Source organism: Asterias amurensis, chromosome 6 (assembly GCF_032118995.1).
Source record: "Asterias amurensis chromosome 6, ASM3211899v1".
NCBI lineage: Eukaryota > Metazoa > Echinodermata > Asteroidea > Forcipulatida > Asteriidae > Asterias > Asterias amurensis.
Genome location: NC_092653.1, coordinates 22,017,912 through 22,036,905, shown reverse-complemented (window position 1 = coordinate 22,036,905; position 18,994 = coordinate 22,017,912). Strand labels below are relative to the sequence as shown.

The window sequence follows — 18,994 nt, the reverse complement described above, 5'->3', positions numbered from 1 at the left end:
AAATGTAAGGTTGCAAGGGAAAAGAGAGAATAGAACAGAAAACTGACAAAAACAATTATCATAAGGTATAATTCAAACTACAAACTGGGAAAAGCAAAAGAAAAAAAAATAAACGAAAATGAAAAAATGAAGAAGGTAAACGGACAAAGAGAAAAGTGAAAAGGGGAAAAATGAAAGGGGAAAGGGATGGTGGGAAGGAAAAGTAAAAAGGGGAAAAATGAAAGGGAAAAAGGGGAAAGGGATGGTGGGAAGGAAAAGTAAAAAGGGGAAAAATGAAAGGGAAAAAGGGGAAAGGGATGGTGGGAAGGAAAAGTGAAAAGGGGAAAAATGAAAGGGAAAAAGGGGAAAGGGATGGTGGGAAGGAAAAGTGAAAAGGGGAAAAATGAAAGGGAAAAAGGGGAAAGGGATGGTGGGAAGGAAAAAGGGGAAAAGGGAAAAGGAAACAGCAACATGGGAAACTGGAAAGCAGAAAGGAGAAGATAAAATAAACAGAAAACGGAAGAAAAGGTTAAAGCCATTGGACACTTTCGGTTAACAGTATTGTCCAAAGGCCCACACTTTGTGTATCACAACTTCTATATAAAATAACAAACCTGTGAAAATTTAGGCTCAATCGGTCATCAGAGTCCGGAAAAAATAACGAGAAAACCCACCCTTGTTTCTGCACGTTTCACCATGTCATGACATGACACGTAGTTCTCGATGTCGAGAATTGATAATTGCTTTAATGTTTTCCCAAAAGTAAAGCATTTCATGGAATAATATTTCAAGAGAAGTCGTTCACCATTACCTTCTGTAAACCCTGTAAGTTATTTGTAAATCTGTGAACTTTTTTTTTTTCTGTTCCGAAAGTGTCCAATGGCTTTAAGGGAAAACAAGTAATAACAGGGACAGTAAAAGAGGAAAAATAGCACTGGACGGGAAACGTGTTTAAAATGGAATGAGGCACTAATATGTACTTACTCTGGCACAAAGTCAGACACATAGGCAAAGGAGACTGAATTAAGTGGCCCCACGTTGAACTCATTGTACCAGTTGGACATTCGCAACTGTAAATCATAGAACTTCACATGTCCATTCACGTCACCAGTTACCACATATCTACAACAAAAACAGATAATTAGAACTATTCAATTCAGTGGAAATATTGCACAGTTTTTGTTTAAATAAGACCATTCATTCAGATAGCACTGGTACCCAAGGCCAGAACAGAACATCCTTTTCAACTGGCAACTAACACCTGTTATTTTTATGTAATTCCTTTTCCAAATAGTGGACTTGGATTATGCAAAAACCAGTAAAATTGCTGACTGCCCCAGGCAAATTGACTGATCATCAATTTAAAGACTCATGTAGCTCAATGTAAATATACTCACTCATTGAAAAGGATGTATATTTTCTGAGTTTTTGTGACCAAACTCAGAAATTCTTCAATGGAACTTTTTTTGTAATGTGGTAAATTAACAAAATCGCTTACTGATCTGTTGTTGTTAGCACTGTGATGCCACGCTCCTGCACTCGAACTAGCTTGAAAGCTTTTTTATTTGGAGAGGGTTCCAGAAGAGCAGCTGAGGGTTGACCAGAAGCAAAACAATTTATCACTACATAAAACAAGTTTGTTCAAAATCTCTGTCACTTTGGATCCGTTTGATTGTTTTAATCCTATTTAAAGGGAAGGTACACTATTGGTAAATGCCAAAGACCAGTGTTCTCATTTGTTGTATACCAACATAAGCACTAAATAACAAACCTGTGAAAATTTGAGCTCAATTGGTCATCAGAGTTGGGAGAAAATGATGAAAGAAAAAACACCCTTGTTGGACAAGTTTGTGTGCTTTCAGATAGGAATAAAGACTTCTAGCTAGAAGTCTTTTATTATTTGAGTGAGAAATTACCTCTATTTCAAAATCTATGGCACTTCAGAGGGAGCCGTTTCTCACAATGTTTTGAACTATCAACAGCTCTCCAATGCTCGTTACCAAGTCAGTTTTTAAGTTAATATTTGTTTTGAGTAATTACCAAAGGTGTACCTTCCCTTTAAATGTAGAAACACAAAATTAAATTAAACTGTGAAAATTGTATTTAAAACGGTGGTAGTAATTTTTAAATATTGCAATTTAGCTAAAAATCTGGAGCAGTTTTTATTTTGGATGCATAATAAGAAACCACAAGGAAAAATAATGGACTACTCGATGTTTGCAGTAACACCATGTGATTACTTTTGAGTGGTGTTGGTTCTGAAAGGAGCCCGTTAAATTATTTGAGGTCGAGCAAAGACAAATTTACTAGAGCGCGATTTGAACCAATGACTTTCAGATAAAACTGTCTTAAAACGTTTCTGTTTGTTCAAGCCCCTGGAGTGCGTTATTGGTACATGTAGGTAAGCCGTTATATAAGACTATATATTATTTTTATTTAATAATATATAAGAGATGTTAAATACAAACATCGGTGTATGGGTTAGAACCAAAATTAATATTTAATAACATAGCTTATTATTTAATTAACTTTTACTTATATTTTTAAACAGTCAATACTCACGTCCAGAAATAGGTCTGTTGTTGTCCCACACTACGACGTTACCGACTGAAGTAGCTGTGAAGGCCCTAGTGCTATTACTACAGAAGATGGACTGGCTGAAATGACCGACCATCCGGTTGAAATCCTGGTCGGTCAATGAGGGTGCTACATGCTCGATCTTGCTACCTTTCTGAAAGTTGATGGAGAAAACACAAATAAAAGGATCACATGAAATAAACGATCTTCGTAGACATACATATATTTGTTACAAGCTGGGAGAACTTTAAAGACACTGGACACCATTGGTAATTGTCAAAGACCAGTCTTCTCACTTGCTGTATCTCAACATATGCATAAAATAACAAACCTGTGAAAATTTGAGCTCAATTGGTCGTCAAAGTTGCGAGATAATAATGAAAGAAAAAAACACCTTTGTCACACGAAGTTGTGTGCTTTCAGATGCTTGATTTCGAGACCTCAATTTCTAAATCTGAGGTTTCGAAATCAAGTTCGTGTAAAATTACTTCTTTCCATGAAAAAGGGAGCTGTTTCTCACAATGTTTTATACTATCAACCTCTCCCCATTACTCGTTACCAAGTAAGGTTTTGTGCTAATACTTATTTTGAGTAATTACCAGTAGTGTCCACTGCCTTTAAGGCGGTGTATAATTTTGGCAAAAATATTCAAAGAAAAGTTTTGTTTGTACGAGCACCTTTATACCATTGTAAGTTATGTGCAAGTCAGTGAACTTTGATGTTTTCAATCTTTCCAATAATGTGCACACCTGTTAACACCAGGGACCATTTTTATAGAGCTGTTAAAGCAAAAAATATTGCTTAACAATTTTCTGCTGAGCAGAAATAATTCTGCTAAGCATTATGGGCAGGATATCAGTCACAAATTGTAACACGGTAGTTTGGCTGGTAACCATTTTTGGGGGTTGCGCTTAGCTACTTGTGCTAAGGAAGCTCTACGAAACTGGGCCCAATTACCAAACAGATACCTCTTCTTTAAGACCTTGCAGGGTCGTGGTCAAGCGATTAAGGACCATCCCCACAGCCCTGACCCTGCTGGTCCTAAATTGCTTTTAAAGACCAGCAGGGCCCAATTTCATGGCTCTGCTTATCGCCAAATTCTGCGCTTACTATAACAATTCTCCTTTTGTGCAAGTGCCAAATTTCTGTGCTAGCCTTGTAAGCGTAGAATGCCTAGTAACGTAGAAGTCGCCCGCGCAGAAGCCACAATTCGCTGCTAACCAGTGAAATACGCTTACAGTAAGCACAGAATTCCCTGCTTCCGTAAGTGCCGATTCTGTGCTTACGGTAAGCAGAGCCATGAAATTGGGCCCAGGACACATGGTCTTTTGCTTATTACTGCAGGAATTGCGATCACAAGATTGTGAGTTTGAGTTCAACCAAGCTAACCGCTTATTTCACAATGACTAGAACAAGTATTGTCATAATGTTTTTAAATCACATTGTATTGATTCATACTCTAGATTAGAGAGATTAGCTGTTCCCAACTTGGCATTTAAATCCCCTTGTGGGAGTTTGCCGAGTTCACTTGACGGGGAGATCAACTAAACAAACAAATAAACAAAACCAAAAATTGTTTTCCCATCACAAAAGAGGCAGATCATTCGTTCTCTGTGCGTAAAAACTTGCGCGTGACCTCAGCATACCTGTAGCGATTCGCGTTATGCAAGGGGGAGCTGTTGATTTCTTACACAATACAGAACACTCCTCCGAACAATGCGCATAACTTTGTGCATGTTTGTATACGATTTTGACACCAAAAATAACCCCCAGGATAGGCACCTGTGAGTACGCTGTGCATATTGCAAGGGGTCTTTACTTTAAAGTATCTGTACATACCCATGAGTAGAAGATAACCTGACTGTCGCTATTAGACACAATCTGTGACGTGTCCTCTGGGTTGAAATGGACGTAATGCTGCTGACCATAGCTGTTACTGAGCTGCATAGAGCAGACTGGTGTCTCTCCATCTGTCGTCCAGTCCCATATTGAGATACACTGCAGGGAAGATCAGAAACCAGACATGTTGTCAGCAAAGTCATGTTACCCTTAATTTTTTTTAATGTACATACCTATTTGTTTTTCAAAATAATAAGTTCATCCATTGTGTTTGATTAAAAAATGAAAAACAAACCAAAAAATTCTAGAGAAATTTGTCTGTTGGTGCTTTCTCTTTGAGGAACTCTTTCAACAGCAAACATGCGAAAGGTGGGGTCAAAGATTGTTTTTTTTTTTCAACATAATGCAGACTTTTTAATGAAAGAAACAATATTGTCATTTTGGTGTAAGGATTGTCAATTATGACAGACATAGCGCATTAAAGACAGTGGACACTATTGGTACATGTAATTGTCAAAGACCAGTCTTCTCACTTGGTGTGTCTCGACATATGCATAAAATAAACCTGTGAAAATTTGAGCTCAATTGGTCGTCGGAGTAGCGAGATAACTATAAAAGAAAAAACACCCTTGTCACACGAAGTTGTGTGCGTTTAGATAGTTGATTTCGAAACCTCAAGTTCTAAATCTGAGGTCTCAAAATCAAATTGGTGGAAAATTACTTCTTTCTCGAAAACTATGGCACTTCAGAGGGAGCCGTTTCTCACAATGTTTTATACCATCAACCTCTCCCTATTACTCGTCACCAAGAAAAGTTTTATGCTAATAATTATTTTGAGTAATTACCAATAGTGTCCACTGCCTTTAAATAAAGCGCATAAATGTAAAAAAAAAAAATGAAAAAAATTGGCCATCGCAACGAGAAATGGTTCACTTTACGATCTTTATAACAAAAACTGTGTTTAATTACGTTCTTCTTCCCAGTGTTTATATTGTTTATCTGATGTTTGGATGTCTAGTTGGTACTGTCTAGTCCTTGGTCTTTTTGTTGTCCTTTTTGTTTGTCTTAAGTTCATGGTTTTCTTGTTTACTGCCCTTTAGGCTCTTTTGTTTGTTTTGATTAGATGCTTTTTCTGTGATTTGCTGTATTGGTAAGTTCTTTGTTGTTTATGGAATTAAAGGCAGCGGACACTATTGGTAATGGTCAAAGACCAGTCTTCTAACTTTGTGTGTCTCAACATATGCATAAAATAACAAACCTATGAAAATTTTAGCTCAATCGGTTGTTGAATTTGCGAGATATTAATGAAAGAAAAAACACCCTTGTCGCACCATGGTCACACGAAGTTGTGTGCTTTCAGATGGTTTGATTTCGAGACCTCAAATTCTAAACTTGAGGTCTCGAAATCAAATTTGTGGAAAATCACTTCTGTCTTGAAAACTATGTCACTTCAGAGGGAGCTGTTTCGCACAATGTCTTATACTACCAACCTCCTCCCATTACTCTTAATCAAGAAAGGTTTTATGATAATAATTATTTTGAGTAATTACATTGTTCCAATAGTGTCCACTGTCTTTATATAAAAAAAAAAAAATAAAAAAAAAAGAGGAGGAAATTACCTGATTTGGGGTAGTCCCGAGGGTAACTAGGTATTTCGCATCTGGTGTCATCGCCATGGAAACCACACCATTCTCATGGGCTTCAAAAATAGTCTGCACAGGAGTTCTGTAATAAACATATTTAAAAAGAATGAAAAAATGATGAACACTAACAGGGAAACATACCTTTGATTTTTATAACCGTTTGATTGTTGTAACAATAAACTTGTGAACATTTCATTTTTGAGACCTCGCTGAAAGTCCGGAGTGGTAATGCAAGCAGGAAGAATAATTCGTAATGGACCCTTCACATGAACTATGCTAATCACATGCACGCATGCGTACAGACCCTGTTGGTTGGCAAACACCATAGAGTTGTGCACTGAGCAGACGCGCAATCGCGTCTGCGTCACGCACCCATTAGCCGTGTACAAAACAGCGCGATGTTCCCTCATTTTGCCAACCAAAACGTTAGTGCGCACGCGCTATGTGCAATTTACATATTTCATGGGAAGGGTCTATTGGAACACACAATCTGAGAACACTGACAAAATTGCTTCTCAGATTCCAAACTTCAGGGATGAAAACGTATATATTTTCTATAACCACAATGTACAAACTTCTAAAACGAATTGATTTTTGAAATGCTTTATACTATTGAAAGCTGACTGTACTTCTAACCAAATAAGTTTTTTATTGCCATTATAATTGAGTGATAACCAAACACAAACCGTTCCTTTAAGCACTAGCCACCAATGCCATCCAAAAGCAGTATTGATAAACAGTCAATCAGATTTGATTATAAAACAGTAGAAATGCTTACCCTGTATATGTGTCCCATACAATCACCATACTGTTATCTCCCTTGTCTGCCGTTGCGACCCAGCGTTTATCCCGACTGGCGCAGATATAGGTGATGTTATTACTCTGCATATATAAAGACCAAAACAAATTGATTAAGCCTATTAGTATCGAAGTCTTATATAGCGCATGTATCTACATTGTACCAAAGGCGCTGAGCATATACAAACTTTCAGAAAACTAGGTAATTGCAGTGATGAATTTTGAGACCCAATTATTTAGCACCTTGTAAGGGTTTACAAGGTGCTACGGCGCATGATGCCATTTATGAGAGTCAAATTTTTGACTCCCATAAATGGCCGACCGTGTTAGTTCGCAAAGTAAAAGGAAAACCACGCAATTTCGAGGTCAATTTGTGTGGATCATTGTATTCTACTTTTAAAACATCTTTCTAACCATATGCATTTTATAACAAACGGTTACAAACGCTTTCCAAAGACCAACTCGACCAATCCAAGGCAATGTGTTCCTTTAAGGATATAGGCATGGGTATCACACACTAGGAGCCTGGCTGGTAGAACAGAATGCACTACCTTCTTAATATTCAAACCCATATTCTGCTATTGACAACACCGGAGCTTGGGTACAGAGATCTAGACCGCTCGTAACACCACAACTGGGCCCAATTTCATAGAGCTGCTAAGCACAAAAATTTGCTTAGCATGAAATTTTCTTCCTCGATAAAAACAATATTAACATCCAAATGTCCACTTGATTTTCAGGTTAAGCAAACAACACCTGAATACCGGTAACAAGCAATATGCCACAAATGGAAATTTGGTTGGTAATCCTGTTTTTATCAAGGAAGAAATTTGTTTGCTTAGTAGCAGCTCTATGAAATTGGGCCCTGCTGCTAAAGGCATTGAACTTGGCTCTTGAAGGGGCACAGCAATTTTCCTCTAAAAAGGGGCACTCTTTGACGAAAATGTAAATTTGTTTTGTAACTTTGCAAAGGGCACCACAGCAAAAACACAAGGAACCATGGCAATAAGCCTTTTTGAGGTATGGCCGACGTGATACGCGCGTGTCACACGCCGCGACTGATGCCACGCTCACCATGTTGGTGGTCATTAGGTTTACGTGTAAACGTCGCGTCGCCTTAAAGGATTTGGGTACCTTTTCAAAATGTCCATAGATTTACATTAAACTTACAGGGTTTGAAGATAATGATAGTGGAAAGCTTCCCTTCAAATATTACTTACTGAGGTGCTGTAGTTTTTGAGAAATGAGTAAAACAATGTCATGAAAATACGTTTGTAAATGCTTAAAAGAAAATTTTTACCTCATGAGACAAAAATTATTTTCATGACATTGTTTTACTCATTTCCCAAAAACTACAGCACCTCAGCACGTAATATTTTCAGGGAAGCTATCTACTATCATTATCTGTGTAAGTTTAGTGTAAATCTGTGGACATTGTGTTTTTTGTCCTACAAAAGTTACATACACCCTTTAAATGCGCACTTCACTGAATAACATTGAATGTACTGAATTCACTGAATGTACAAATTTACCACAACTTTACAGTGTTGTAGCACTGTGTCCGCCATACCTCAAAAAGGCTTAATGCTGTGGGTGCCGAGGGTTATTTTATGGCCTCTTAGGGTGTTCAACATATGATGACGCAGAAGTTTAGCAGAAGTCGTAGTTGTAGCAGCCAATTTGGTCATGGCCTAACATGACTAACATAAATGGTATGATGAAGGGTAACTTACATGTCCCTGCAGTAGTCGCTGCGTGTTCTTCTGATAGTTATACAGCACTGCAGTGTGTCCCGTGGTATAGACGACCATCTTACGCAGGTGGTTGGTCAAATTAATGGAAGGTACGCTTTTATTTACGCCAAACGACCAAGTCAAGCTCTGTGCAAATCAACAAGAAAAATTTGATTGCATGAAAATGAAACAAACTTTACAGTAACCGATTTACTCGTACAGTGTATGAAAAGGTGACATAAAAAGCAGAAGACATGTACGAAATTTCAGCTTTAGACTTGGGAGGCAAACCCCTACAGGGGAAAACCCATGCAGTCAGGTACAGTGTACATGGTAGGGACAGAAAAAACCCTATCCACATGCAAGGATATCGAATCAGCCATCTATTTCACCAAACTGTTTCTAACCTACTTAATCTTAAGACTTACGATGAGTTAAGTTCCGTATCCATAGGCGCTAGGACGCATTGAACCCATCCTAAGTTAAGACGAGTTACTCTTCCTAACTCGAGATAGGATTAATCCTAGGGTTTCATGAAATCAGCTGCAGGGTCCACAGAGGTGAAAGGCATGGACAGAAGCCACTTAGCCAACCTGCCGTCAAGTTCACAAAACTCTTCCCAACTTAAGACTAATCTTAGGACTTAGGACGAGTCCCAACCCTGCACTGTAGCATGCAGACCTTCAGATTAATCCTAAGTTAGGAGGAGTTACTCAGTGTAACTCGAGATAAGACGAGTCCTAACTCTTTGTAAAATCGACGGCTGACTTGACTTACCAGTGCATTTGAGGAAGACTCGACATAAGACCCGGTAGATCCAGCTGTACTCGGTCTTTCCCCCTGTGCCCTCACAGACGGAGGTTTCTCAACGGGTGAGTTTGGTTTGCTCCCTTCACCAACTTGCTCCGTCTCAGCCTCCTCCTGGATGGCTTCTTCCGTTGCCTCTCTCATTAAGAGCGGCTGAGGTGAGGTTGACTGAGCTTCAGCTGTTGGAGGAGGAGCAGTAGTTTGCACATCATCTTCACCTTCAAGTTGCTCTTGCCTCGTCTCTTCCTTAATAATAATAAGAAGAAAGAAAAATGTATAAAGCGCAAAACATTTTTTCAGTATTTAAAGGGAAGGTACACGTTTGGTAATTACTCAAAACAAATATGAACTTAAAAACTGACTTGGTAATGAGCATTGGAGAGCTGTTGATAGTATAAAACATAATGAGAAACGGCTCCCTCTGAAGTAGCATAGATTTTTGAGAAAGAGGTAATTTCTCACTAAAATAATGAAAGACTTCTAGCTAGAAGTCTTTCCTATCGGAAAGCACACAAATTCGTCCAACAAGGGTGTTTTTTCTCTCATCATTTTCTCGCAACTTCAATGACCAATTGAGCCCAAACTTTCACAGGCTTGTTATTTTATGCTTATGATGGAATGCACTAAGTGAGAACACTGGTCTTTGACAATTACCGAATGTGTACCTTCCCTTTAATTTTTTTTTTTAGGCAAGTCGCCAGACCCAAAAGGCTTGAAGGCCACTTTAAGGTGTGGGCTACAAATCAACTTTTTTTTTAAGGGCCGTTGCCACCTACTCCTGTGTCTGAAACAGGGTTAACCCCCTTTACAGCCCAAACGCATGGAGGCTAGGTAGCATAAACCAGCCTGGCTGGTAGAGCAGAAAGCACTACCTCCCTAACTGTACGAAGCAATCATAGTTAAATGTCTTGCTTAAGGACACATGAGTCACAAGGATACAAGTGCCACGACTTGGACTCGAACCCACACTCTGCTGATCAAAACACCAGAGCTGGAGTCCGGTGCTCTGAACCGCTAGGCTGTGATACGCCACAGTTGCAGATCAACTCTGCCTCAAGGTGCTGTAAGGTAACAAAATATAAGTCTGGACCAGACAAAAAAATCATACAGCAAAGTATAACCACAGTGCAAATAGTTCAGGCATGCAACTGCCCCTTGACAAAAAAAAAGAGGAAAATGTTCGAAGGCACAATGCAAGTGCGGAGCAAGGCAGCCGAAACGCCACGGGACATGAGACCCACAATGGTACCCTAGAAAATGTTGAGGTTTATTATGCTCTAAGGTGCATTGTTAGCATGTACTAGGCTTATTTTACATGATTGTAGTTGTACATTGTTGTTGCCAGGCATATACTAGGCTTAAAAAAAATTAAAAAAAACTATTTAAAAAGACGAGACTTACAAAAAAGCCGTGTTTGCACTGGATAAACATGTTGGGTAACTTTACCATGACGCCGGGTAACATTCCGATGGGTTAATCTTCCACACTAGGATTGAATTGACACGGGTAGAATTACCAAAACAATAAACCATAACAAAAGATGCCAGGTTTACGCGCGTGATCTAAAGCCGGTGAAAGGTCACTGGATTTTCTGGCTCAGTTAAACTGACCTGGTCAATCTTCCTGGGCCCCTTTGGCTCGGATAAACTACCCACGCGGCGTGGTTAAGTTACCTGTGAGGAAAGTTACCTGGGCTGTTTGCAGTGGACTTGAAATGGCTACGTTACCCACTGGCTCAGTTAGTTTACCCAAATTAAATCCAGTGCGGACAGAGCTCAAGTTAACATTAATGCTAAAATACTCCGTTCAAATTACTCCTTACCTCATCTGTTGGCTCCTTATCATCTGCAGCTTCAGCTTCTGCGGAGGTCTCTCCAGTAACCTCTTCTTGGACTTCACTCTCTATGACTTGAGGTTGTTCTCCTGCATCAGCATCCTCCTCCTTGGGTTCCGTAGAAGCCTCATCCACAGTTTGCTCCGTTGTAGCCTCACCTATGATAATGATAATAATAATCATATTTAGTTTTGATTTAGTGCTTTATACACCATGTTTCAAAGCGCTTCCAACATTACTACCCTAATCACTGAGCCATTTCATTCCTTAAACCATCTCAGCTCCCTGGGGAGTATACAGCCTGTGCTGCCAAATATGTAGCGCACTAAGCTAAACCAACCACAAAACCATCTCTGCCCTCACAAATACCCATTTTTCCCCTGGGTGGAGAGAAGCAATTATAGTCAGGTATCTTGCTTAGATACACACATGACACAAATGTCACGACTGGAGTTCGAACCCACACTCTGCTGAGCAGAAACAGCAGAGCTTGAGTTCGGTGCTCTTATTCGCTCGGCCATGACACACCTATGGTGCGCTCTACTGTACCTTCCTCTGTGGTTTGCTCATTGGTTTGGTCATCAGTGGTTTCCTCCTGCACAGGTTCGTCTTGGACTGTCTCGGCATCTTGAGTCTCCTCCAAGACCTTTGGCTCTTCTATTTGCTCTTCTGGATCAGCCATGATGGTTTTACTTTCAATGGAGTAATGAATAATTAACACGTCCTGTGAAATATGAAGTGAAGAAAAAAAATTGTCACCAAACATTTAAAATCCTTTTGCACTTAGATTCCTGAAGACTAAAAAGAAAATCAGGGCTTAAAATTTTGGCCAGTAAACTTAATGTATGACCGAAAAGTCAGGCAATCTTGTGCTTTTAAATGATAACACCTCACTACATTTTCACTTTAACTTGATACAAATATTATCTTTTAATTCTGTTGAGTAGGCCTAGAAAATGATATAAAACTTATCTTAAAGGCAAGGGGGGTGGACACTATTGGTAATTACTCAAAATAATTATTAGCATAAAACCTTACTTGGTAATGAGTAAATGGGGGGAGGTTGATAGTATAAAACATTGTGAGAAACGGCTCCCTCTGAAGTATCATAGTTTTCGAGAGAGGTGATACTTTACAAATTTGATTTCGAGACCTCAGATTTAGAATTTGAGATCTCGATATCAAGCGACTGAAAGCACACAACTTCGTGTGACAAGGGTATTTTTTCTTTCATTATTATCTCGCAACTTCAACGACCGATTGAGTTCAAATTTTCACAGGTTTGTATTCTATGCATATGTTGAGATACACCAAGTGGGAAGACTGGTCTTTGACAATTACCAATAGTGTCCAGTGTGTTAACCCTGTCTAATTCTAAGTGGTTGTTCCATAAGCAGCCTGTGTACAATACAGTTTTTTCTCATTTGATTCCGGTCTATTCTTTCTGGTCCAGTTAAAAGTTTTGAGCTACAAAAAAAAAGCCCTGCAGTCTTTATTAACACGTTAGGGTCCTACTAAAAGCCGACAACAAGCCGACAACGCCGACAACAAGTCTATAGCGCCGCCAACACGCCGCCAACAAGTCTTAAATACCTCAAAAATGGCAAATAAACCATATACATTTTAGAACTATGTGTGTTTTGTAATATAAACATAAATTTAATGGAAAAACTTCACGAAAAGTGTGAATTTTTAACCAGAAAAAAAACTTAACATTCACGGAGAACGGTCGGACGCCATCTTGGCTTAAAATCGTGTTTGGACCAGTCCATTATGATGCGGGTGAGTCAGACTTAGCAATAGAGGGCGGGCGTCATGCACTGTGCACACTGCAGTGAAGGTCTTCACATAAAGCCCGCCCTCTGTTGTTGACAAGTGCTAAATCTACCCGTATCATAATGGTCTGGTCCAAACACGGTTTTTAAGCCAAGATGGCGTCCGACCGCTTTCCGTGCAAGTGAAGTTTTTTTCTGGTTAAAAATTCACACTTTTTGTGAAGTTTTTACATTAACTTTATGTTTATATTACAGAACACATATAATTCTAAAATGTATATGGTTTATTTGCCATTTTTGAGGTATTTAAAACGTGTTGGCGGCATGTTGGCGGCGCTCTGGACTTGTTGTCGGCGTTGTCGGCTTGTTGTCGGCTTTTAGTAGGACCGACACGTTAACATAAGAAAAATGGACTTTTCCCCAAATAAAATACAGCATTAAAAAAAAACTGTGCCTCTCTGTATACAATCTGTGATGTGAACAGGTTAGGATATAATTTGATGTTAAGGAAGATAAAATGGTGGGTGAATCATGGCTGGATGCAGGAGTTTGTGTGTTTTTAACCAAACCATACATAACAAACCAATTTGTATCCAGTTCATCTCGACTTCTTGTGAATGCTCACCCCTGCTCATCATGTAATTTCACACATTTTATCCGATTTAAAACAAGACACACACGTCTGAATAACTAATAAAGAATGTGCTCTTTGATATCAAGAGACGGAAATTTTGAGTATTTTATAAAAATAAGGTCTAGTGAAAAGCAAAAATGAAACTAACAAAATAGTTTCAAACTCTCACGAATTAGATGCAGTGTCAATCCACAGATTCGTTGCAACGTTGACAACGTCTGCGTAAAACCGATTATAACTGCTTGCCGTGGCTGGTAAAATGGCAACAGCTCAACAAACTTATCACAACAGACACCAGTTTAAATTGAGGAATAAAATTTGGTTAAATGTTAACTATAATTTCAGGAAAAATTGAACATAAAATCAAGATGAACTTACCGCATAGAAATCTCCTTGGAGACTAGCTGTTTACGCAGTTGCCTACGACTGCCTATATTATAGCGCCCTCTCTTGAGATTTTTAAGAAACTGTAAAATAGTGGCCACCCAGTTTGTTCACGACTACGGTTGTTTTGGTTGACTGAAAATTCATTTATCAGCGTTAAATTATATAGACGTATGCATTCTTCTTTTTGTATACTAACATTTGGGGTCAATGCAATTAATAGATTGTGTAATAATAATCCATCCAAACCAAATAATACTGCGGTTCACGTCTACTGTTGTTTTGGTCGACTGAAATTATCATTGTTGAATTTTATAAATTAATAAAATATTGTCAAACCTATTTAGACAAAATTCTTTTCCTTCGACGATTGACATTGGTTTGAGATTAATTTTTTTCTCGAAAAATTGGTCCGATTTATAATCCAAAAGGCCTATTTTTGTCAATATTAATTTTTGTCACACATCAACGAATAGCTTATGACGTAAAATCCACACCTTAATTGAACCTCATTTGCCTTTCGACTGCCGATAAATTCCTATTGGAATGATGGTATAATTAGATCAATTTGCGGGTTGTTAAATCCAATGACGTCACGTTTGAAATTTTTCTCTGAAGTCGGTCATAAACTGAAACATCTCCCTACAATTTGTTATAATCAGACTTGCACAGGAATTAGGTACCGAGTACGCAATGCTACCATAACTGCGAGGTTATTTATAACTTTCCCACATGAGGACTCTAAAGTCCAGATTTCAAATTAAGGGCGGGGGGGGGGGGCACCTAAGGGTGACATCAATTGGGGGCCACGCCCCAAGTCCCCGTGCACCCCTTTGGTTTCGCTGCTCCCTGAATCTAATTACCACACAGTTAATGGCAATTCAATTCTGATCATTCCAAACGTCTGGACGATAAATATTAGTCCGAAAACCCCAGATAATTATAAGTAGGCTGATACATAATAATGTACACTTCAACCCTAGGATAGTTCCAATCCCATTATGGACTTTTAATAATGTCATAATTTTTCTTTTACGAATTGCTCCAATAGTCCCGATAATTATTTTTGAATATACGGCATACAATGTACTACACCAATATAGAAGTTTAGGCCTATACCAACAGTAAAATTATACAATCATTAAATTATAAAGATGCTATGTCAGATTTTTTGCCGATTTGACCCCAAAATTTTGATTTAAAATTCAACAGGTATTTTGATGAGGGTCGAGAAAGTTACAAGCTTTAACTTGAGCCATTGCTCGAAAAAGTCCGCCAATTATTAGTAGCAGTGAAATAAAGTGCTCAAAATTAGTTTTTGTCGGGATCCAAGCAATATTATATCACGTGACCAATTCTATGTGTTTTATAAGAAACGTTTTAAATTTTTGTCATGGTTCCTGACCATTAAAAGTAAAAGTTAAACTTGTTTTCGTTAGAGTGGGTGATACTCTTTAAAATACCATTCACTAAAAAAAAATCAATTATTTTAATGTTTGGGCAAAAAATCTGACATAGCATCTTTAAAAACATTAAAATGAAACATCACGCAACAAAGGGGAAACGAAAAATCACAAAATAAATGAAAGCAGGACACTTTTGGTAATTGCTCAAAATAATAGTTAGCATAAAAAATTACTTGCTAACGGGTAATGGAGAGCTGTTGGTAGTATAAAACATTGCTCCCTCTAAAGTAACGTAGTTTTTGAGAAAAGAATGTAACAATTTTCTCACTCGCAACTTTGACCATCAATTGAGCCCAAATTTTCACAGATTTGTTGTTATATGCATAATATGTTGAGATACACCAAGTGAGAAGACTGGTCTTTTACAATTACTGATGGTGTCCAGTATCTTAACACGCATGGGGTGTACTGAATAAAATAAATAAAATAACACTCCAAAAAAATTCCGGGTCAAAATATTGGTCCAGATCCAGGTCCCATGGAGCCTGTTCCCATTAGGGGTCAAATTGACACGGATTTAAAGTCTATTAAAATTAAAGAGTAATGACACAGAATCCGAATTTAAAAAAAAATAAAAAATCCAACAGCCAGTAGAAGAAAAAAAAACAAACACTTTCGAAATCATTACTCGTTCAGCTTTTTTTTTAGCAAATACAAAACAAAAACAAAAACAAAAACCCAGAATATTACCTCCGACTTTATCCCGACGTCGAAGGATCCAAGTGTCACACCATCCAAAATAATAACTTTAAATTGCATAATATAATTGTAGATGATTATTTCCAATATGTGCGTTTCCAAATATATTTTCCTTTTACATCTAACTGGTTTCTTTATATACCCAGCTATTGTTTATGATCATAACGAGATCTTTAGCTACCCAGTAATTGGTTTCTTTAACATTCTCTTAAAGGCAGTGGACACTATAGGTAATTACTCAAAAAACTATCATCATAAAACCTTTCTTGATTACGAGTAATGGGGAGAGGTTGATGGTATAAAACATTGTGAGAAACAGCTCCCTCTGAAGTGACGTAGTTTTCGAGAAAAAAAGTAACTTTCCACAAATTTGATTTCGAGACCTCAAGTTTAGAACTTGAGGTCTCGAAATCAAGCATCAGAAAGCACACAACTTCGTGTGACAAGGGTGTTTTTTCTTTCATCATTATCTCTTAACTTCGACGACTGGTTGAGCTCAAATTTTCACAGGTTTGTTATTTTATGCATTAATGTTGAAAAACACAAACTGTGAAGACTAGTCTTTGACAATTACCAATAGTATCCAGTGTCTTTAAGGACCTGGCAACATACTCCAACTTTATCCCGACGAACAAAGGGTCCAATATATATTACCACACAATCCAATATTTTATATGCATATCATTAGTCCGTTCCCGCTGTGAATACAACAACCTGTAAAAAATAATATCCACATAAATTTGCAGAATTTTATTTATTTATTACAACACACTCCAACTTTATCCCGACGAACAAAGGGTCCAATATTTATTACCACACAATATAATTAGTCCTCACCCGCTATGAATACAAACCTTTAAAAATATATATCCACTATAAATTTGCAGACATCTATTCATTTATTTATTTATTTATTTATTTAACAACTATACTTTATTGGGCGTGGCAATACACCAAAACTTTATCCCGACGAGCAAAGGGTCCTATATTTATTATTATAACACCCCTTGCAAGTATTCTGCCTGCTCATTGGTTTAGAGCGCGTCACATGACATGTCTTAGTTTTGCTAGACGACGGCCGTGTGATAGTGCGTCGGTTTGCCATGCGCTAGTCCGACAGACTAGCACACGGCGCCGTGCGCTAGTCCGACAGACTAGCACACGGCGTGCAGTACCCAGACGTCCGTTGCGTGTACGAGGATGATAAATTAATAGTCTGTAATCATTTCGGATTGCACGACACTACATGCAACACAGTAAGTAAAAGTGTTTGCAATCTGTATTCGCGTCGTCCGTGGATTGTAGCATTCAGGTCTGTAACTTAATAATAATAGTACAGTATTTAGAAATGTTTGGGGTGTTATAAAATAATCAATATAACAGGCCTATCATTGGTCCATTCCTGCTATGATAAACACCTAAAAATTTATGTTTATATATATCCACTATATAAAATGCAAAATTTAATTTATTTAAAATGCAAAATTTAATTTATTTATTTAGTCAGCTCTTGCGTGTGCGTGGCTACTGCCTCCACCTTTATCCCGACAAACAAAGGTTTATGTAATTCCAACACAATCCAATAATATATGTTTATAGGCCTATCATTGTTTCATTCCCACAATGAATAAAAACCTTAAAAATATCAGGCATATCATATTATTCACTATAAAATGTAGAATTTAATTTATTTATCTAACAACCATACTTTATTGGGCGTGGCAACACACCCCAACTTTATCCCGACGAACAAAAGGTCCAATATTTATTACAACACAATCCAATAATATATTTTATAGGCATATCACTAGTCCACTATTTTTTTTAAAAATAAGCTCTTGTGAGTGGTTACAAGCCCAAATTTATCCCGAGAAAAAAGGCCCAATATGAATTATAAATTATGAATTATAAAACTACACCTTCCGGTAATGTTTATAGGCCTATGATGAGTCCATTCCCGATATGAATAAACATATAAAAAAATATATCATATAATTTTTCAGAAGATAAACTGGAGAGGATTATTGTTAAAAAATAATGTGGAAGGATACCATTTACACGTGCAAGACGAACCCTCTCTAGCTCCACTTAAAAAAAAAACCCAAAAAACAAACCGATTAAGCCCCAAACTAGGGTCCGACTACTTGCCGTCAACTCGCCGCCAACTTGCCGTCGACTCCTCCAATGTAATTTTAAAATCCACAAAAGAGGCATAGAACTGTTAAGTATTAGCAAAAAGACAATTTTCATAAATAACCACTCTTGGTAAGTGGCTACAAGAAGAAAAATATTAAATATGAATAAAACTAACGGGAGCTGAAGGTAGGATTTGCTGTTCCCTTATGTAGATTGTAGGATGGAGGGAAACATGCACCAGGCAAGGAGTTCCAAAGGGATACAACGTAGAACAAAGCTGTTGGAATGATGGCTCTTATCAAAGCAAGAGTGTAAGAATTAGAATGTTACCCTTTACATTGCCTTACATAGAGTGTGCGTTACATATTATTATCCAGTATGTTAAAAGAAAATCTGCTATTCTTTATAATAGTGTTAGAAGAAGCAGCATAAAGCCAGGACGAATGGTGTATTGAAATAATCATCAATAAAAACATGACTTCTCTACTAGGTTGGCGAATAATGAGCTATTGTACTTATTCAAATCTTCCTTTTCTTCTGAGCGCAGATACCCTTCATCAACGGCTTTCCTGGAGAACTTGCTTCATAACATTGAGGTTTGATCTTTAGCTACTTGCTTGATCTTAGTTTCAATACCGCAGACCTTGGTTTCTGTGGGAAAGAAGTTCAGTTTAAAATATATCAATTTGA

The 18,994-nt window shown here is 37.8% G+C and overlaps 2 protein-coding genes across 3 annotated transcripts in view; both read right to left on the bottom strand.

Moving 5' to 3' along the window:
• Window positions 1-14,046, bottom strand: part of LOC139937967 (cilia- and flagella-associated protein 251-like) — a 35,336-nt gene extending 21,290 nt beyond the window's left edge. The window contains exons 1-11 of one of the 2 annotated variants that reach the window (XM_071933281.1): window positions 13,998-14,046; window positions 11,760-11,934; window positions 11,199-11,368; window positions 9,347-9,622; window positions 8,570-8,716; window positions 6,817-6,920; window positions 6,015-6,120; window positions 4,396-4,554; window positions 2,542-2,710; window positions 1,478-1,568; window positions 964-1,101 (exon numbers count right to left, since the gene is read on the bottom strand). In XM_071933281.1, the coding sequence (XP_071789382.1) occupies window positions 964-1,101; window positions 1,478-1,568; window positions 2,542-2,710; window positions 4,396-4,554; window positions 6,015-6,120; window positions 6,817-6,920; window positions 8,570-8,716; window positions 9,347-9,622; window positions 11,199-11,368; window positions 11,760-11,892 (1,493 nt within the window). In that variant the 5' untranslated portion in view covers window positions 11,893-11,934; window positions 13,998-14,046. Of the gene's footprint in view, window positions 1-963; window positions 1,102-1,477; window positions 1,569-2,541; window positions 2,711-4,395; window positions 4,555-6,014; window positions 6,121-6,816; window positions 6,921-8,569; window positions 8,717-9,346; window positions 9,623-11,198; window positions 11,369-11,759; window positions 11,935-13,788; window positions 13,890-13,997 lie in introns of those variants that run through there. The other variant, XM_071933282.1, reaches the window with a different exon arrangement.
• A 946-nt stretch (window positions 14,047-14,992) lies between these two features.
• The window catches only part of LOC139939000 (nitric oxide synthase, salivary gland-like), a 44,706-nt gene continuing 40,704 nt past the window's right edge, over window positions 14,993-18,994 (bottom strand). The window contains exon 25 of the mRNA XM_071934705.1: window positions 14,993-18,955. Within this exon, the coding sequence (XP_071790806.1) occupies window positions 18,934-18,955 (22 nt within the window). The 3' untranslated portion in view covers window positions 14,993-18,933. The remainder of the gene's footprint in view (window positions 18,956-18,994) is intronic.